This window comes from Haliotis cracherodii, unplaced genomic scaffold (genome assembly GCF_022045235.1).
Source record: "Haliotis cracherodii isolate W230 unplaced genomic scaffold, xgHalCrac1.p SCAF_10, whole genome shotgun sequence".
Lineage (NCBI taxonomy): Eukaryota > Metazoa > Mollusca > Gastropoda > Lepetellida > Haliotidae > Haliotis > Haliotis cracherodii.
The window spans coordinates 58158339-58180855 of NW_027266265.1; the positions used below are offsets into that span (position 1 = coordinate 58158339).

Genomic DNA, 22517 nt, shown 5'->3' on the forward strand with positions numbered 1-22517 from the left:
GTCTTTTTGTATATTTTTATCTATGAGTGTGAGAAACATGTGGTATACCTGACCCTGTTTCTCACGGAGACTTACTGACGTTATACTTCCAACTCATGCATGATGTAAGTTAATGCGTCTTACAGTTTGATATTGCAAATCCAACAAACGTTCCCATTTCTCATGAAATGTTAAACAACTATTTATTCGGATGAATGACAATATGAGAAAGTAAATATGAATTGTACCGACATTAACGTTTGCTCTTTACAGTCACCCGCCTCTAACTTGTATCTGTTGACCTATGGTTATATTTGTCGTATGCTGATGGCTATTTTCAGGTTGCCAGCGCTGCTACCAAGTGTCCTGTGCATACTATCCGCCCTGACACTCGCATCATGCCGGCGGGAACAAAGTAAGCCTTTCCCCATGTGTCAGACTCTAGTTAGGAACATGGCACATCTGTCGCAGGAAATTGAAATGAAAACAATTAATAATGTCTTTTGTGTAAGCATATCCTGCCATGGTCTTAGCTGTCCGGCAGTCTTTTGTGTCAGCATATCCTGCCGTGGTAACTACCCGACAGTCTTTTGCGAGAGCATATCCTGTAACCATGGCAACACCAGGTAGTCTTTTGCGTGAGCATATCCTGTAACCATGGCAACACCAGGTAGTCTTTTGCGTGAGCATATCCTGCAACCGTGGCAACACCCGGTAGTCTTTTGCGTGAGCATATCCAGTAACCGTGGCAACATCCGGTAGTCTTTTGTGTGAGCATATCCAGCCATGATGCTAACTACCCAACAATTTTTTGCTCGAGCATATCCTGTAACCGTGGCAAATCCCGGTAGTCTTTTGTGTGAGCATATCCTGCCATGATGGTTACTACCCGGCAGTCTTTTGTGTGAGCATATCCTGTAACCGTGGCAACACCCGGTAATCTTTTGTGTAAGCATATCCTGTAACCATGGCAACACCCGGTAGTCTTTTGCGTGAGCATATCTTTTGACCGTGGCAACACCCGGTAGTCTTTTTGGTGAGCATATCCTGTAACCGTGGCAACACCTGATAGTCTTTTGTGTGAGCATATCCTGCCATGATGGTAACTACCCAACAGTTTTTTGCTTGAGCATATCCTGTAACCGTGGCAACACCCGGTAGTCTTTTGTGTGAGCATATCCTGTAACCGTGGCAACACCAGGTAGTCTTTTGCGAGAGCATATCCTGTAACCATGGCAACACCAGGTAGTCTTTTGCGTGAGCATATCCTGTAACCATGGCAACACCAGGTAGTCTTTTGCGTGAGCATATCCTGCAACCGTGGCAACACCCGGTAGTCTTTTGCGTGAGCATATCCAGTAACCGTGGCAACATCCGGTAGTCTTTTGTGTGAGCATATCCAGCCATGATGGTAACTACCCAACAATTTTTTGCTCGAGCATATCCAGTAACCGTGGCAACATCCGGTAGTCTTTTGTGTGAGCATATCCAGCCATGATGGTAACTACCCAACAATTTTTTGCTCGAGCATATCCTGTAACCGTGGCAACACCCGGTAATCTTTTGTGTAAGCATATCCTGTAACCATGGCAACACCCGGTAGTCTTTTGCGTGAGCATATCTTTTGACCGTGGCAACACCCGGTAGTCTTTTTGGTGAGTATATCCTGTAACCGTGGCAACACCTGATAGTCTTTTGTGTGAGCATATCCTGCCATGATGGTAACTACCCAACAGTTTTTTGCTTGAGCATATCCTGTAACCGTGGCAACACCCGGTAGTCTCTTGTGTGATCATATTCTGCCATGATGGTTACTACCCGGCAGTCTTTTGCGTGAGCATATTCTGTAACCTTGGCAACACCCGGTAGTCTTTTGTGTGAGCATATCCTGCCATAATGGTTACTACCCGGCAGTCTTTTGCGTGAGCATATCCTGTAACCGTGGCAACACCCGGTAGTCTTGTGTGTGAGTATATCCAGCCATGATGGTAACTACCCAACAGTTTTTTGCTTGAGCATATCCTGTAACCGTGGCAACACCCGGTAGTCTCTTATGTGATCATATTCTGCCATGATGGTTACTACCCGGCAGTCTTTTGCGTGAGCATATCCTGTAACCGTGGCAACACCCTGTAGTCCTTTGCGTAAGCATATCCTGTAACCATGGCAACACCCGTTAGTCTTTTGCGTGAGCATATCCAGTAACCGTGGCAACACCCGGTAGTCTTTTGTGTGAGCATATCCTGCCATGATGGTAACTACCCAACAGTCTTTTTTTGTGAGCATATCCTGTAACCGTGGCAACTCCCGGTAGTTTTTTGTGTGAGCATATCCTGCCATGATGGTTACTACCCGGTAGTCTTTTGCGTGACCAAATCCTGTAAACGTGGCAACATCCGGCAGTCTTTTGTGTGAGTATATCCTTGTAACGGTGGCAACACTCGGTAGTCTATTGTGTGAGCATATCCTGCCATGGTGATAACTACTCGGTAGTCTTCTCTCTGAGCATACCCTGCCATCGCGATAACACTTGGCATTCTTCTCTGTTAGCATATCCTGCCATGGCGGTCACAATCGGCTGTCATTTGTGTGAACATATCCTTTGAGATAGTCATGTGTCTGGCCCTTAGTAGTGCTTAAAACATAATGTCGTGGTTTCGAATGTTAGATTCGCTCTGATTGTCCTTTTTGGTATGTCAGTACCGGGCACCCTATCCATGCCCTTGACCTGCTTGATCACTTCCGGTTTTCTTCCACCATCAAGCTGATGTAACTGAAATAAAGTGGCATTAAACGCAACCAACTCTCTTACTTGGTATTTTCTAACATCAACCAATCCTTGAAAAGGCCTCTGATATAGATGCTGGTTCTCCTTAATATGTAGTTCTTGCCAATGTGTAGTTCTCGCCAATATGTAGTTATTGCCAATCTGTAGTTCTTGCCAATGTGTAGTTCTTGCCAATGTGTAGTTTTTGCCAATGTGTAGTTCTTGCCAATGTGTAGTTCTCGCCAATGTGTAGTTCTTGCCAATGTGTAGTTCTCGCCAATGTGTAGTTCTCGCCAATGTGTAGTTCTCGCCAATGTGTAGTTCTTGCCAATGTGTAGTTCTTGCCAATGTGCAGTTCACGCCAATGTGTAGTTCTCGCCAATGTGTAGTTCTCGCCAATGTGTATTTCTCGCCAATGTGTAGTTCTTGCCAATGTGCAGTTCACGCCAATGTGTAGTTCTCGCCAATGTGTAGTTCTCGCCAATGTGTCGTTCTAGCCAATGTGTAGTTCTTTTCTTGCCGTATTTGCAGATCCATCACGAAGATTTATCGGAAGTATTGGGCATGCAATTGATCACGCGGTACATGAAGTTGGACATGGAATAGATCATGTGGTACATGAAGTCAAGTGTCATGTTGCCGGCTGTGGTGGTGGAGGTAAGTACGTGAAACCCATAGCTGTCTTAACACCTCAGCAGAAACATGGCACAGATTTGAAACGATGGTCTTTGCTCACATGTCGCAGTATCGACGCACAGAAAACAGTGAAATGTCCGAGAAAGGAAAAGGTGCGAGAAGGCGAGGAAACAAATTTGGCCATAATATATATGTACGACTATATTGCACTAAAGTAGTATCTAGTATTCTAGTCGTATCTAATGTTGTAGCATCATTATTCCTTTAAAAATATTTTACAAAAAGCTAAAAATATGATTGAACCATTTTATATTTGCATCACAAACATTACTCTCCTAATACAGACAGTCATACCTGCTGTACACAAATTGTGTTGGTGGCGCGTGCTTCCTGTAGAGCAAGGCATGCTTGCCCTTCCCTAGAACACTTGTGTCATGGCCGATTTCCAGTGAACCACTCATACACTCTCAATCACTATTTTACATTTTACGCCGAATGGAATCTGTTTCGGCTGATAGTCGAGGCTGATTACTCTCGGCGTTGATGTTTTATATTTGCTTAAAAGAACGAAACAGCGAAGCTAACTGGAATGACTTGTTCGAATTTCGCATTCTCGCGAATTTCAGCTTTGGGGGCATCTTTTTACTGAGATTAGGAGAGAATAAGATTCAACGTCATGTCCAGGTCTTGTTTGTGTTTGTTTGAAGAGTGAAATAACGCGGGGCGTTTGTGCAACGTCGCACTGTCACATATGCAAATTTGTAGCCATTTGCCAGGTAGCACCTGACTTAACATCGTGTCCTAAATACCAGATACTGATCCCGTTGTGCACAACCCTCCCAGCATCAGCTGTGCCACGGTCCCCACGGTCACAGCGCCGCCCAGAGCAACCAGTGTCAAGGTCACGTGGTCTGAACCTGCAGGGTAAGTATCTGCAGCTGAGACTCAGCACATCACCTTGTGCCGGCCGACTGTACAGATACACGTAGTATCATCCTGTATAGTTGTATACCAGTGTGGTTACAGTTCTATCATTGGAGATCTGCTGCAGTGTGGTTAGTTTTTTATATTAATGTTTTCTGTGTCTTCGGTAAAAGATATCGTCCTGACTTCAGCCTCATTGAAGGGACTTCGTTGAAGTCATGCTGCAGTAACGTGTGCTGTTTCTACAGGGCAAGTAGAAGCGGCCCGGCTCCAGGCAGTATATTGCCGGAGGGAGTGACATCAGTGACGTACACTGTCAAGGACAGCTCGACCGGTCTCTCCAACAGCTGCACCGTGAAGATTGTAGTCCGTGGTAGGTCTCCTGTAGTCACACCGTTAGTCTCGTGTAGTCACACCGTTAGTCTCGTGTAGTCACACAGTTAATCTCGTGTTGGTTGGTTCATCACACATAAATCGATTTCCTCGAGCAGGTATGCGGGTGGTCAGATCAAATGCTTGTCTGTAATTTTCCGTTAAAAATATACCCACTCTTGAGTCACTCTTCATATTATCAGTGTTTGTTTTAATCTGCTCTGATCCATCAGTTGTTCGATGTTCTCTCCCGGCGGCTGCCCCCGATAACGGCGCCATGATGTGCAGAGGCACCCACGGCAGGATGGTGTACGGGGACACATGTAGATATGAATGCAGTAGGGGCTACGAGATGGCAGGGGCAGGCAGCAGCAAGTGCACCCTCAATGGACGATGGTCAAGCAGTGCTCCGACCTGCAAACGTAAGCATACTAACATCCAACTGCTCACAGCCATACATAAACCATGCATAAGACATAATTATTACTCAATTACTAGCATTTAAAACTCACTGACCTGACCTCTGGTTCAATCCACGCCTAATTCGTAACATTTCTCACACAGACATGCTTCCCTGTTCATGTACTTCAGGTAACGTTTAGAGAGATGCAGACGTTTTAAAATCGAGGTTCAAATCCCACTTGATCCGTAGAGGCAGCGTTCACAGTCTGAAGTTGCTTTCACATCCTAGTCATGTATTTCAATGTGTATATTGTTATCAATTATATCATGTAGCTGTGCCGTGCGGCTCTCCGACACCGATCACTAATGGACACTTCAGTTGTAACGGGATCACGTTTCGCAGCACATGTCAAGTGACCTGTGACGAAGGCTACACGGCTGACACAAAGGCGAGGTCTGTCACGTGTCAAGCGGACAGACGGTGGACCCATACAAGGGGCTGTCTAGGTAATGTATACAACCCTCTAGATAACGATATGTTCTCATACAAGGGGCTGTCTAGGTAATGTATACAACCCTCTAGATAACGATATGTTCTCATACAAGGGGCTGTCTAGGTAATGTATACATGTACAACCCTCTAGATAACGATATGTTCTCATACAAGGGGCTGTCTAGGTAATGTCTACAGCCCTCTAGATAACGATATGTTCTCATACAAGGGGCTGTCTAGGTAATGTAAACAACCCTCTAGATAACGATATGTTCTCATACAAGGGGCTGTCTAGGTAATGTCTACAACCCTCTAGATAACGATATGTTCTCATACAAGGGGCTGTCTAGGTAATGTATACATGTACAACCCTCTAGATAACGATATGTTCTCATACAAGGGGCTGTCTAGGTAATGTAAACAACCCTCTAGATAACGATATGTTCTCATACAAGGGGCTGTCTAGGTAATGTATACAACCCTCCAGATACCGATATGTTCTCATACAAGGGGCTGTCTAGGTAATGTCTACAACCCTCTAGATAACGATATGTTCTCATACAAGGGGCTGTCTAGGTAATGTAAACAACCCTCTAGATAACGATATGTTCTCATACAAGGGGCTGTCTAGGTAATGTAAACAACCCTCTAGATAACGATATGTTCTCATACAAGGGGCTGTCTAGGTAATGTCTACAACCCTCTAGATAACGATATGTTCTCATACAAGGGGCTGTCTAGGTAATGTATACATGTACAACCCTCTAGATAACGATATGTTCTCATACAAGGGGCTGTCTAGGTAATGTAAACAACCCTCTAGATAACGATATGTTCTCATACAAGGGGCTGTCTAGGTAATGTATACAACCCTCCAGATACCGATATGTTCTCATACAAGGGGCTGTCTAGGTAATGTCTACAACCCTCTAGATAACGATATGTTCTCATACAAGGGGCTGTCTAGGTAATGTAAACAACCCTCTAGATAACGATATGTTCTCATACAAGGGGCTGTCTAGGTAATGTCTACAACCCTCTAGATAACGATATGTTCTCATACAAGGGGCTGTCTAGGTAATGTCTACAACCCTCTAGATAACGATATGTTCTCATACAAGGGGCTGTCTAGGTAATGTATACAACCCTCTAGATACCGATATGTTCTCATACAAGGGGCTGTCTAGGTAATGTCTACAACCCTCTAGATAACGATATGTTCTCATACAAGGGGCTGTCTAGGTAATGTATACAACCCTCTAGATAACGATATGTTCTCATACAAGGGGCTGTCTAGGTAATGTCTACAACCCTCTAGATAACGATATGTTCTCATACAAGGGGCTGTCTAGGTAATGTATACAACCCTCTAGATAACGATATGTTCTCATACAAGGGGCTGTCTAGGTAATGTCTACAACCCTCTAGATAACGATATGTTCTCATACAAGGGGCTGTCTAGGTAATGTATACAACCCTCCAGATACCGATATGTTCTCATACAAGGGGCTGTCTAGGTAATGTATACAACCCTCTAGATAACGATATGTTCTCATACAAGGGGCTGTCTAGGTAATGTATACAACCCTCCAGATACCGATATGTTCTCATACAAGGGGCTGTCTAGGTAATGTATACAACCCTCTAGATAACGATATGTTCTCATACAAGGGGCTGTCTAGGTAATGTAAACAACCCTCTAGATAACGATATGTTCTCATACAAGGGGCTGTCTAGGTAATGTATACAACCCTCTAGATAACGATATGTTCTCATACAAGGGGCTGTCTAGGTAATGTATACAACCCTCCAGATAACGATATGTTCTCATACAAGGGGCTGTCTAGGTAATGTAAACAACCCTCTAGATAACGATATGTTCTCATACAAGGGGCTGTCTAGGTAATGTCTACAACCCTCTAGATAACGATATGTTCTCATACAAGGGGCTGTCTAGGTAATGTCTACAACCCTCTAGATAACGATATGTTCTCATACAAGGGGCTGTCTAGGTAATGTATACAACCCTCTAGATAACGATATGTTCTCATACAAGGGGCTGTCTAGGTAATGTATACAACCCTCCAGATACCGATATGTTCTCATACAAGGGGCAATCTGGGTAATGTAAACAACCCTCTAGATAACGATATGTTCTCATACAAGGGGCAATCTGGGTAACATCCACAAACCTCTCAATATCCATGTAGTCTCATACAAAGAGCTGTCTGGATAATATGAACAATCCCTTTTAATGCCAAAATAGTATCATACCAGGTTCTGTCTGGGTAATATCCACAACCCTCTCGATATCGATATATTCTCATACAAGATTCTGTCTGGGTAATATCCACAACCCTCTCAATATTGATATATTCTCATACCAGGTTCTGTTTTGTAAATATCCTAAAGCCTGTCAATGTCGATATATTCTCATTCAAGTGGCATGTCAGTCTCCCGCATTGTCGTATCTTGTCAAGCACGTTCATCTGAACTCGTCACCACAGAATCCTACTGCACTGTTACAGACTTGAAGCCCCCGTTGATAAACCACTGCCCAGCCTCCAAGGTGTATGTGGCTGACAGAGGAAGCACCTCCACAACAGTCAGATGGGAGCGGGTAACAGGGGTTGATCCACCTACTGCTCTCACTCCCCTTGTTGTACAGACCGAGGGTCCACCCCCGGGGTCAGTGGTGGGCGAGGGACGTCACCATGTAGAGTACAAGGTCGTAGACGCCGCTGGGAACGTTGCTGTTCATCCGTGTTCCTTCAACGTCACGGTGCAAGGTGACAAAGCGTGTACAAAATACGCCATTGTTGCATTCTGTTGTTGCATATACACAATATGAACAATGCTTAATTATATTGGGGGCATAGACGAAGTATAAACACTGTTGGGTTGAATTCTAAAAGTAGTTAGGGAATCTGGTTGTTCGCCGGTTTTAGCAATAGTTCAGCAATATCGCGGCGGTGGAGCACATACAAGATATAAACACTGTTGCATTTTATTGTAGCACATACATGATATAAACACTGCTACATTGTATTGTAGCATATACACAATATAAACACTGTTGGGTGGAATTATCAAAGTAGTGAGTGAGTCTGGTTGTTCGCCGGTTTAACAATATTTCAGCAATATCACGGCGGCGGAGGCCAAAATGGTCTTCACATATTGTACCGATGTGGGGATTCGGACACGAGTATTTAGCGTGACGAGCGAACGCTTCAACAACAAGGCTACGCCACTGCCGACTATAAACACTGTTACTTTCTATTGAAGCATATATAAAATATTAACACTTTTAGATGCATTGGTAACATACTTACAGTATACATCACTGCTCCATTCTTTTATATCCTATTCAGAATATAAAGACTGTCAGTTCCTACTTTTAATTGCATATAATAAGGCTCTTTAATAGAAATTGTTCAACGCTATTTCATTCAATGTTAGATTTAAAACATGTGTAAGCATTCGATGTTAAGGTTAAAAAATATGCGTAAACGAAAAAACAAACGATTATCAAGTAACTGCCTTCGACAAGCAACAAGCTAAAGTTTTCGGAATGTAGTGAACTACAATTATCCCAAATTGCTGAGGGTGAGAATCGACAAGCAACCAGCTTTGTTTTCGGAATGTAGTAAACTACAATTATCCTAAATTGCTGAGGATGAGACTATGGTTTCCGTGTGTCGTTCACAAGCTGTCCGCTGCTCGGCTCCACGGCTGGACAACAAACCTCTGCTCCAGTACGCATGTCCGACTGACCGCATCCACGGAAGTGAGTGTCTCCTGAGCTGTCACCATGGTAACCTGGCAGGACCGAGGAATATCGTGTGTGAGAAGGACAACTTCTTCCCCCCGTCAGCACAGTGGCGGTGGAACACAACGACTGGCATACAGCCCCACTGCCAGGGTGGGTTGCTTGACCAAACACCAAACTGTGTTTATGTTGATGAGGTCATTAGAAATAGTTTAAATTTTCCGAAAAGCGCAATGGACGTTTGTTTTATTAGAGTTGATCAAGAGTTCAGTGCGTTTACATCTTGTGCGACATCTTAACTTACATCTGTACATATTGTGCCTCATGTAAACGTCCTACCTCACACAGTGTTGCCACATGGAACCTTACTGCTTCAGACTTCAGAAATAAAGTTTACCCTCCCCCCATGTGAAGTGTAATAAAATATAGTTTTGCCCTGATCTTTTAGCAAAGAATCTCAGAATAGGTCTTAAATATAAACTTTGACCAACGTAATCTGGAACTAAGCTACGTTCAAAACTGAATAATTGAAACCCCTTTATTTTGAATCACATTATCCTCTGTGTGCTATTGTGCTAGTACAGGAACTTTATACAATGTCATCATGTCTGCTTGTAGTGCGGTCTTGTCCTGCTCTACGACCTCCCCGCGGTGGCGCCCTCTCGTGTGACGGCTGGGACACCGGCGCCCTGTGTCAGATGCAGTGTCAGGACGGCTTCACCTTCCCCTCCGCGGCTCAAAGTGGCATCTTCGTGTGTGGCCATGACAACAAGACATGGTTCCCGCCAGTCGTTCCAAACTGTCTAGGTGAATACCCGTACATTGAACACTACCCGTACACTGAACACTACCCGTGCATTGAACACTACCAGTACATTGAACACTGCCAATACATTGAACACTACCAGAACATTGAACACTACCCGTGCATTGAACACTACCCGTACATTGAACATTACCCGTACATTGAACACTACCAGGACATTGAATACTACCCTTGCATTGAATACTACCCGTATATTGAACACTGCCAATACATTGAACACTACCAGAACATTGAACACTACCCGTGCATTGAACACTACCCGTACATTGAACACTGCCAATACATTGAACACTACCAGAACATTGAACACTACCCGTGCATTGAACACTACTCGCACATTAAACATTACCCGTACATTGAACACTACCAGGACATTGAACACTACCCGTGCATTGAACACTACCCGTACATTGAACACTGCCAATACATTGAACACTACCAGAACATTGAACACTACCCGTGCATTGAACACTACCCGTACATTGAACACTGCCAATACATTGAACACTACCAGAACATTGAACACTACCCGTGCATTGAACACTACCCGTACATTGAACACTGCCAATACATTGAACGCTACCAGAACAATGAACAATACCCGTGCATTGAACACTACCCGTACATTGAACATTACCCGTACATTGAACACTACCAGGACATTGAACACTGCCCGTGCATTGAACACTACCCGTACATTGAACACTGCCAAAACATTGAACACTACCATAATATTGAACACTGCCCGTGCATTGAACACTACCCGTGCATCGAACATTACCCGTACATTGAACACTGCCAGAACATTGTACACTAACCGTGCATTGAACACTACCCGTGCATTGAAAACTACCCGTACATTGAACACTACCAGAACATTGAACACTGCCCGTGCATTGAACACTACCCGTGCACTGAACACTACCCGTACATTGAACACTGCTAGAACATTGAACACTAACCGTGCATTGAACACTGCCCGTGCATTGAAAACTACCCGTACATTAAACACTACAAGAACATTGAACACTGCCCGTGCATTGAACACTACCCGTGCACTGAACACTACCCGTACATTGAACACTGCCAGAACATTGAACACTACCCGTGCATTGAACACTACCCGTGCATTGAAAACTACCCGTACATTAAACACTACAAGAACATTGAACACTGCCCGTGCATTGAACACTACCCGTGCACTGAACACTACCCGTACATTGAACACTACCAGAACATTGAACACTGCCCGTACAGTGAACACTACCCATACGTCGAGAAGAGGGATTCTGTCAAAGGTCTTTTACACAGAAGCCATTCTAAAGTGGTGGTTCCTTTTGCAACATTTGGCAAGTCTGGACACACGCCCAGGCATATATGCCTACCATGCTGAGGTGAAAGAAGAATAGGAATAATCTGTATGAACGCTTGTATGTACAACACCGATACAATACATTCCCATGTTCACAACATTTTGAAACAATATCTTTTCGCATTTTTTCTACAGGGTTGCTCACGGTTACATTTCACAAGCAAATTACAAACATTATATAAAAAGATAACATGGAATTGATGGCACACATCTTATGACAGCATGACCGGCATCGATACATTTGGTCAATTCTGGGAATTAAGATAGATGAATATTTTGTGAGGATTGGAGTTTGTGGAGTCTTTGCTGCAAGAACAAAAAGTTGATATACGCTTTGTGGATTTGACTTGAATGCGATAAATTTGAAAATAATTAGAATAACATTTATTTGAATGTTATTATTCAAAACATGTTTATATATATATATATAATCGTTTGGTCGAGATAATTCGACAGCGTCCTTGAATTACACACAGCCTTAGGTAATAATTTCCTTTTGTTACAATGATGAAGGAGAATAGGTAACATTGTCACCTCCCAATGCATTGTTTTCCCCGCAGCCACCAGTACATTCTACTCCATCAGCATGGCCAGCAACTTCTACTACCGTAGTCAATGTGACCAGACACACCTCCAGCAAGTGAGACGCAACTTCATACTCGCACTCAAGGCTTCCATGTTCGGGTTGGAAATGTGTAAAGACGTTCTGGCGTGTCAGGCTGATAATGTCAGGGTCACATGCGGATCACGGTTGACTAAGAGAGACATCAACCCAACGATACGGGTCAAGGTCAACTTCACCTTTCCTTACAAGCTCCTGGGTAATGATACCACTGCCAGGGGCCTAATGAAGTTCAAGGACACGTTTGTGAAAGGAATCAAAGGATCAGCCAAGTTGCTGACTATTGGAAGTAAACATCTGTTGTTGGACAGCCACCTCACCTCATTTGAGGAGCTCTCCCCCAGATGTCGCCGGGGCCAGAAGGCGGTCAATGATACATGCTGTAAGTATGAAGGTCAATGTATATTCCATACGGGATGTGGTCAGCGGATAACTCATTGCACAATGCTCTAGAATTGCGTCGTGCAACTCGCAAGGCAGTGAATGTTCACTCTTTGGGACATTACCTCAATTGAAAGAAATACTCAACTGACAATGTTCAAACAATCCACATGCAGCTGACCAATTTATGGTTGAAGATAATGGTAACAATATCCTACTCTGCATCTACTGTAACTGCACTGTGAGTTGTATTTCAGCCGGCTGTGGTCCTGGGTATGTCCTCAACCGGGTGACCGAGACCTGTGTAGCATGTCCTGTGGGGTACTTCCAGGACAGGGACAGCGCCCCCTGGTGTCAGCCATGCCCTCTACGTCATACCACGTCTACCATTGCAGCAACATCGTTCACGGAGTGCGCCAGTAGGTATGGGGAGAACCGGCAAGTCTTTAACGTATATATTAAACGACCTCGTGGTTCCGTTTGCATCTCCGCACAGATAGTTTCTCTTTCATTGCGAGTCCAGTTTAGAATGTGTCAGGCCGAAATGATGTCTGTGACATTGGGGCGGTGGGATAGCCTGGCGGCTAAAGCGTCGAAGACCCGGGTTCGATTCCCAACATGGGTATAATGTGTGAAGCCCATTTCTGGTGTCCCCGCCGTGATATTACTGGAATATTGCTATGAGCGGCCTATATTCTTTCACCCAGTAAATGTGCGTGCTGTACAGCAAAATAGATCTGTATTGACTTTCAGAATTGTCACTCATACATTTATGGCTAATCATATATCAATCATTGTGACACTACCACATATGTAGAGACCTGTCAGCCGACCTAAAAAAAGTGTCTCTACATACCAGGAATCGGCCAATCGTACGGCTAGATTCTTTGACGAGTAATGGTAATACTGTCCACTGGTCCTCAGTGTGAAGTATACATAACGCTGAGCTCCTTGCAGCCCGCTGTCCCCCGGGGGAGTTCTCGGACACCGGCCTGTCTCCCTGCTCACTGTGCCCACTCGGCACCTTCCAGCCTGACCACAGCTCCACGTCCTGCCGCAGGTGCCCCCCTGGAACCATCACTCCACTAGATGGCGCTGTGACCATACAGGACTGTCAAGGTCAGGAATTCATACACGAGGATTGGTAATATGTTCAGCTGTGATTGTACAGAGCTTGGTGTGTATTAGGTATATGATCTAAACAATGAAGGCTTTGAAAGTCTAAAATATTGTTATCCATTGTTAATTTAACATACAATTGATTCCTTTATTCTTAAAATAATAATTGGTATCCGTGGAAAATTGTTTCTGTGAGGAATTACATTGTTACGGCGTTCTTCCCTGCATGTAGCCTGTTCGGTATTCCCATATACAAATGGCAGAAAACAATGAAGAACGAAGCGTGGTTCATTTCACGATAAAACATTGTTCTATCAGGACGTCATTTCTGGAGATTGGAACATGCGCTCGCAACTTGATGACGTCGTATGTTTGACGACGTTATTTTTGAGAGGGGAGTGTCTTGCGTGTTGTTCCCCATAAATGTAACAGGGTAACACGGATAAACGCGATGTCCGAACGATCGCATCCAAAACCGGGAGCGATATGGCAATCGGTATTGGGAGAAAAGGTACAGGAAATCGACCTGAGGATTGGGAGAGTATGCGGGAAATATCCACCTGTGCATAAAATGGACTTATCTGACGTTGTCGAGGACGGATTCTATTGAGGATCATTTGAAAAGTGGCTAATATTTTTCAGCATCCTTAAAGAGGCTGTACATAATGTTGATATCTCATATAAGAAATAAACGATACGACCAAGCCCTTCATGGTTATTTTCTCTGCTGTGTTATATTGTACGATAAACAACGACCACGAACCGTTTATTTCTTAAATAACGGCTATCTGAAGGTTATTACACATGATACCACGAAGTTCATGATATTTTCTATTTCCAGCATATGACGTGACTATCGCTGGCCACGGGAAGGCGTTGTTCAGACAACACGCTCGGGATCTGAACCAGTGGACGTACTCCATGTGGTTCAGGCTGCATGATTCCATCCAAGGGGATGTCATGCTCGGACAATGGTCAACAAATGCCGCACAACAGGTCGTAGCGCTATCAATAACGAACGGCACCGTCAACTTCTATTCTCAAGGGTAAGCTAACAAAGCCGCAATTGCAACATCAGTCCGTATCAGAACCGGCCCTTGTGTGTGTTTGATATTGTTTGTTAGCATTTTAAAGCATCAGTGTAAAACACTTGCAAAGATAATGCATCGTAATCATTCTACATGCAACATACACATGTGCTGCGTTACAGGCGGCTTCTTAAACTGCTTACTATAACGGTCATGATACTATGATGAGTAAGTGAGTGTTTTGGCAATATGCATGCAATATCGCTGCCGGGGAGACCAGAAACGAGCTTCACACATGGTGCCCATGTGTGTAATCGAACCCAGGTCTTCGGTGTGACGAGCGAACGCTTTAACCACTAGGCTACCCCACAGCCCTTAAGCCATAGAGAGAATGGTCAAGACAAACCGTCAGACGAGCTGACATTGTAGCCCCTGACTTGGACCAGGTCAGCAATAGACATTTCAAGATACCCGTTTTATTTGTTTGTTGTTTAACGCCACATTTTGAGCAATGTTCCAGCAAAATGACGGCGGTGTGTTAATAATAAAGTCTGGACCAGACAATCCAGTTATTGAACGCATGATCGAACCACGCAGTTGGGATTCGATGACATGCATCAACCGATCCCGCTAGTCGCCTGCTACGCCTGTGTAACTTAAGACCAAGTCAAACCCGGATCTTCACGGGAATCGCAATATAAACCCGTCACTACAATACTGGACCAGGTTGTCTGTCTAATTGACGTTACATATTGTCCTAGCAACGTCTATAGCAAGACGGGGATCACGCTCCTGCCAACGTGGAACCATTGCGTCCTCACATCGTCCAAAGGAGCCGCCGCACACGTCTACGTCAACGGCCACGACGTCCTTACTGTGAAGGCATCAATGCTGTCCATTCCACATAACTCCCGTCTCCACATTGTAGCCGATGCTGCAGGTGAACCATCCTCGGGGTTCAGGGCAATAATAAAATTCTATAGTAGGGAACGACTATGTGTAGGGATAGTGTGTACATATTATTTGTCAAATGTGGCTTTTTGCTCATGATTATGTTCACCAAATACCAACTCATTGCTAACCCCAATTCAAAGGGAGATAGTTATTTCCACTGTGCAATCACTCTGCCAATGGTCAAAGATAGCACGTCTTCCTCAAAATGAAACACCACCACATAACTTGTACTTATAATTTGTCTTGTCATTTACAGGCGTCAGTGTGTCTAGGGTCATTCTTCGTGACTACGTCATTCGTGACGCTCTGATACTGGGTCTCGCAAGATCGTGCAGCGTTGACGAGACTCCGCGAGAGTTAGATCTCGACTCCATAGATTATGATGAATCTAATACTGACGTCATCTTTCCCAGCGTCTGTCATGAGAGAAGTCAGTAATGGTTTTAGAATTATGATGGCACTGTACAGTCCTCGACGATGTCACATTTAATAAACACAAGTGATGCTGTGTGTTTCTGGGGTTGTATGTTGGTCCCAAGCGTGTGGGAAAACCGGGATCAATCAACTTCAAGGTGCAAGAGGCCATCAAAGTCCAATTTTCACCCTTGCCAATTATGGCTGGACTAACGAGTCTATGCATAGTCCAATGAAAATCGTGTAACATTCTCGGCGTCCGGTTCATAAAGAACATGGATTTCAACGAGGAGATTTCGGTCGACTGCAGGATTTGCAAAGCATGTGAACCACAACTGGACGTCGACAGATATTTTCCAAGTTCTTTCATGCTTTTCATCAAGGTGCTCACGTACTTTGATGCATTTTCCGGGGAAAGACCCGTTTTATTACAATATAGACCTTGATAATCAAGCAGATCGTCTTGATTCGGCGCCGCCATTTTGTTTGAGGCAAATGCAAGTGATATGAGAGATGAAATCTGATTGGTCAATAGGAGGAACATAGAAGGGACAGTCTAGTCAGTTCGTCAAGGGTGGAAACTGGACTTTTATTGTCAGTTAACTCTCTTGCCTCGGGAAGATGAGTCAGCATGGATGAATGAAGGACTATGTTGATGGACCACCAGTCATGTGATAAACTTGCCTCGGGAAGATGTCGCATGTGCATGCTTGGAAAACATTGTTCGCTGAAAAGACAAGATACATTTGACCCGACACATTTCGCTGTGAGTTATGTCAAGTTACCGTGGCAGCATGGCTCGAAACCTTGATTCGCACCGATTATGACCTGCTACATTTAGGCTTTGACTCAACTGATGCAACCAAAATGCTGAACTCACTGAAACAATATTCACCAGGAACCCAAAGTGATTGCTTACGTCAAGGTGAAAGTTGCCTGGATGTTCACGTGTTAGAAGCTAATGTTGTGTTGTTTCATTGAGTTTTTCAAGTTGTGTTGATAAATTTCATTCAACTCTGCTCATTGGATGGAAACTATGATTTTGTTGGATGTGTGGGTTAGTTAACCTATTGTATTGATACTCCTGAAGACACAGGTTGATATAGGGCGTCTGGGGCGACGCGTGATACTGAGATCATGTTAACACGATACCAAACCATGTGCTCTCAGATATGTATATGTTCAATCCCTCTTCAAAAAGACATTTATATGTAGATATCTGCTTTGAACGCAAACTGAAGAGACCACAGCCCGAGGTGGCACACCTAGTGAGCAGGCAGCAACAGATGAAAGCAACAGCCTTGTAAAGAAGGTTCACATAACGATGGTAATATTGAAAGAGTACATCTGGGTTATTGTAAACATATTGTATGCTTCATGTATGAGATCTACATAAAGTACAATGATCAACTGTGAACTTGGTCGATACCCTCTTAGATGTATACAATTAAAATGGTAAAATATTGGAGTAAGATATTACTTACTGACTGCTGTATTCTCAAAGGACGTTACGAATATGTTTGATAAAGTTAAATAGGCATATACAATCTGGAATACATTCCAGACGTTTACCTATGATAGAACAGTCGTCGCCCGATATGAACCCCGTCGACCACCTGTAGAATGAACTTTGGAGACCGTGCAACATCACTGGCAAGTCATCCACAACATTGATTAAGACGTCTGTGTCTAGCCCTGCCTCCACGACATACACGATACACACCACTGCAGACTCCTGCCTTCACCATCAAAGGGGGCCAGTGATAAAGTTTTAAAATCGTGGTCTATTGGTTGACGAAAAATCAAGTATTTGGGAAGTAGGTCAGAACAACGAACCAACAGACCTCTGCAGGAGTTTCATCAGGTAGAGGGCTATGTCTCAAGAAATATGTACAGAAGCAACCGACGTGCGCTAGCTCGGTTGTCGATGTGGTGCAGCTCGTTTGCTTCTAGAGACAGGAAAATATGACATGTACCTCCAATTAAGAGACATTGTTTCGTCTGGACAGATTCTGTCGAGGACGAAATCCATGTTATCTTATCCTTCATCAGTATTTAGAGAGTTGCAAAGAAATAGTTTACGGTTTTAATGATTTATCGACCTACCCCGTGGTCTAGTGGATAGAGCGTCTGCCCGGAAAGCGGAAGGTCGTGGGTTTGATCCCTGGCCGCGTCGTACCAAAACACGTGAAAAGATAGTACTCGTTGTTAACCTGTCTGGTGTATGGCATGATGGAGGTAAAACAAGGACGGGTCGGCTCGGAGTCAGTATACTGTGTCTGAGTGGGTTATTCATGTTAAACTGCAGCATGGTATCTCAGTGAGCCACGTTATAAAATCGGCAGTAGTCTGAACTAGTACAATCAGCCCAAAACACGTGTGCTATATAACTGCAACAATCTTGAACGCAACATGAAATCCTATTTCACCTCCTTTTGAATGGTTTATCAAATTATCATAATTTGTGTCACATTTAAGGTGATTCATCGTTGGTATTTTGACTCAAACCTATATATATGTTTGTATGTGTTTGAATGTGCTTTTACAGAAAGGCATACATGTCCAAATGTTTAAATTGGTAAAAGGTGTTTGTTCTTAGTATGGGAAATCTTAGAACTGACACATTTCAGAACTCCAGTGGTGTCCGACAGGGCTGTATTCTAGGAATGTTATTTACATTCTTTATAAACCAACCTGCTACAGATAATAGTGAATAAACAGCTGCAGGTATTTTCGTGAATGAGTTTATTGATGAAATGAAATTGCTGCTGTTTGCGGGTGACGTTGCCCAAGTAGCGGACTTTGTAATTGCGTCACATAGAAAATTAGACAAATTGGAATCTTTTTGTGACATTTGGGGTCTGGAATTCAATATAGATAGATCAAATATAACTGCATTCCGAAATGGTGGCGGTATTAAACGAGTTGGAAAATGGTGCTTTAAAGATTCAGAAATGAAAAACTAACATATTATAAATACTTGGGCATTGTCATCTTCTGTGGTCTAAGGTCTGAGAAACCCGAGCCACACAGGCCAAAAAAGCATGTTTTCTTATTCTTATGTTGACTAAGCATTATCCGTACCCGACATTTAAGGTAATTGTTTCTATATTTGATAGTATAAATAGCTCCGATTGCATGTTGTGGAAGTGAAATTTGGGGATTTACATTTAGAGAATGTATAGAAAAAGTCAAAAGTTCTTTTTTCAAGAGATATCTGTTAATCAGTAAGAAAGCATCATCTAATGCTGTTCTTGGTTAGGTTGGTCGTTATTATCTAAATGTTAATGTTTCAGCCGATGTATAAGATATTGATGTAGACTATTACGCATGAATGCAAATAGACTTCCACACGCTTGTTATAAAACAAGATGATAACGGTAGTGTTAATTGGGCATCTCATGTGAGAATGCTTTTGTTTGAATCTTTTTTTTGTGAAGCCTGGAAATCGCAGGATTGGGGAGATAAACATTTTTTATGGAGTTGTTAAAGGGAAGACGTATTGACATTGTTGTACAAAACTGGAGTTAAAAGATTAACAATTCTTAAATCATGATAGTCACTACATGGCTGAAATATTGCCAATGTGACTTTAAATTTTAACTCACTCACTGTCTCAATTAAATCATGATGCGTCATATAAATCACAATTGGAAACTAAACTCTATATAACGGCATGCTTTGATTAGAATCTTTTAAGAGTCTTGGCGAAAATGAGTATAGGAACCATTGCTGCGTTAGTTAGAAACGGTGACCTCGAACTTTTTCTTTGATTGGTTCTATCCTTTTGGTTCCAAGTCTCCTCAAAAATTGAAGCTGAACTTTTAGTGACTAGAAAGTGGTCTCAGATAAGCTATTGTTCACAACTGCATGTCATTCATAATTCAACTTATGAGATGTATTGTCTGAAAGGCTCTCTGTATGCTGTATACGCTGTTTGATTCAAAAGAAAGAAGTTTCAGTCGAAACCTTTTATTGCTTAATATCAGTGATATCTTCCAGGCTACGAAGTTTGGAATTTTTCTGTACATATTGCTTCTCCACAGTTGTGGGATTTGTAAACATGAAAACATATAAACTTCTGAAATAAAAATATTTTAAAAATCACCTATCAAACGCATCCTCAATATTCCCTTACACTTAATATTTTCTAATAGTAATTAAGTTTGACGTAGGAAGGAGTTATCGTGGCACATCGAGAGTGGATGTTAATGTTTACAACATCAAGCTCCCACAGTCAATGGATTTCGTGTTATTCCCTAGCGGTGATGTTCTATATCTTCTTGAACTGGGTCAATGAGAGAACTCAATCTATTGTTTGTTTGTGTTTTTTACATGATGCCGTTGCATGGCAGAAGTTCTTCTGAGCTGCCTCGGGCAAAAGACACTCACTTTCTTTTGTCTTTAAATTGTGGCAGTGGCAGAACATGCTTACCCTTTTACCTTCTGTCATCGTTGATTTTCAGTGATCCGTTCAAATACTTTTCACTGCTATTTCACATTTTATGCCCAATTGAATCTGTTTCTGCTGAGAAAGGGTTATTTTCTGCCATGACATTTCATATTTAGAATTTGATTTTGGAATATACATATTGGATGACTTTGGTTGGCCTACAGTTCCAGCTTTCATGCCTGTATGAATGTGTAGCACATTCGATGCTGAGCTGCAGACTGTACATCACACACAGGTAAGGATGAGTTAGAACGGATGTAGCAGTCACCTCATAGGCACCTCACACACAAAGATGCACGGCCAATCACAGTAGACGTTGTCAAAGTTGTATCCGTATGGTTTCCACATACAGATACATTCTCCACTATCATCAGGTTGACCGGGGCCCCATAAATGTTCATTGACGACTCTACCATTTGCCCATTTGCACCAGCGTGATCTGCATGTGCCGCCTACAAACACAGCCTTTCCAATGCTTGAATCTGAAATGAGAAAAACAGATATAAGAAGAACTGTCTGTTGATGCTACTGCAATGGTACCAAAGCATATATGGATTCCATCACAACCTGCTTTAATTAGACAATAGCACACAGTTGAGAAGATTAATTAGTTGAGTGAAATTCAGGGAGGTAGGTTACCCACTGCGCATGTGCCCATTGTACACAAATATTTGTTGTCAATCATCTCCGTAGAGGAAATACAGTGCCATGCCATTTGAATTTTAACACAGTACGCATCCTTCTATAAAGCCAATTTCGACCGTCGTTGGCGTCTATAACATGTCGTTTCAAGAACAAAGTGGGCAATAGAAGCTGAAATTTAGCACGCCTTTGTTCCCCCAATGGCATCATCTTCAGTCATAATATTTCATTTAATATGCAATGACATTTGATATATCTTTTAAAAGTAGTGAGGCATAACATGCATGTTATATGTCTATGCTATAGTACGCATGTTGCCCTTACATTGACCTTTGCACTTATTCAGTGTTGTAGTGTTGTTCTTAAAATGAATTTTTGGCTATGTACACAGATGTTTTTGCAAAGCTTCTAATAAAATAAATGTGAGAGTAAGTAGGTTATGTCAGTCGTGGATCGCTCTCTCCTGGAGCAACACTGCAATTTGGGATAGAGCGTTTCAGGCTATTATAGTCTTGGTAAGGTCACAGTTTAATCTCAAGAGACACTGTCTGCAAGAATAGGGTACATTATGTGATCCAAGATATTTACAAAAATGTAAGGACATTTTCATACCAAAATGTATTAATGTTTCTTTCGCCAAAGGCAATAGCAAGTATGGGATAAAAGGTCATAATGATGATGTATGTTATACAAACATTTCTAGTTACTGTTACCTGAAATTTTCTGTAAGTTAAGGTTGACTTATATTGATTGGGGCTGAACACAACTTGAAGGTTATATATTTTGGGGGAGAATAGGAGGTAATTCTCGACATCAATATCCAAAGAAACATCAGACACAAACTTTAAATCATAGAATCTTACATTAGTTACTTGTTAGATATTTCTCAATTCGTACTCAAAATGTATGAGAACATATTTGCAATCTGTCAACAGCTGCGTTTGCTCTGTTGCTCTTATTGCAGACATGTTGTTGTCTACATATCTAGGTGAGCTATAGTGGCTTGGCACACTTTTCAGAATGCAAACACTTGAATGTGTACTTTAAATCCATGACTCCCCAAAATAAGTATATGTAAGGGCAGATACATTTGAACTCTCTATAGTTTGTATAGAACCAAGTAACAATAGAATTGAATGATAAAAAAACAGAGCTATACCCTGATTTGGTTCCTTTAGATATTCCCGGACAGCATGATATTTTTTATTGTCATCCAGACTAATTAGTCGTCCATCCTGACCATACTTTGAGCAGTCACCCTGGGCGTTCTTCCAAGTTAGGGGGGTATGGATCAGCTTGAAGCACAAATTCAGCTTCAAGTTATACCAGAAATCGGATGGACAGTTCCTTCCTGCAACATCATT

The 22517-nt window shown here is 42.6% G+C and overlaps 1 protein-coding gene across 1 annotated transcript; it reads left to right on the top strand.

Moving 5' to 3' along the window:
- The first annotated feature begins 187 nt into the window (after positions 1 to 187).
- Positions 188 to 16183, top strand: LOC139454580 (sushi, von Willebrand factor type A, EGF and pentraxin domain-containing protein 1-like). Its single transcript, XM_071236380.1, has 16 exons — positions 188 to 210; positions 321 to 394; positions 3278 to 3403; positions 4195 to 4306; positions 4555 to 4679; positions 4912 to 5100; positions 5414 to 5587; positions 8102 to 8362; positions 9283 to 9495; positions 9961 to 10149; positions 12101 to 12544; positions 12801 to 12962; positions 13501 to 13662; positions 14504 to 14708; positions 15452 to 15630; positions 15901 to 16183. Exons 1-16 carry the CDS (start codon positions 191 to 193, stop codon positions 16080 to 16082), a joined length of 2817 nt encoding a protein of 938 aa, XP_071092481.1. The 5' UTR covers positions 188 to 190; the 3' UTR covers positions 16083 to 16183.
- Positions 16184 to 22517: the final 6334 nt, after the last annotated feature.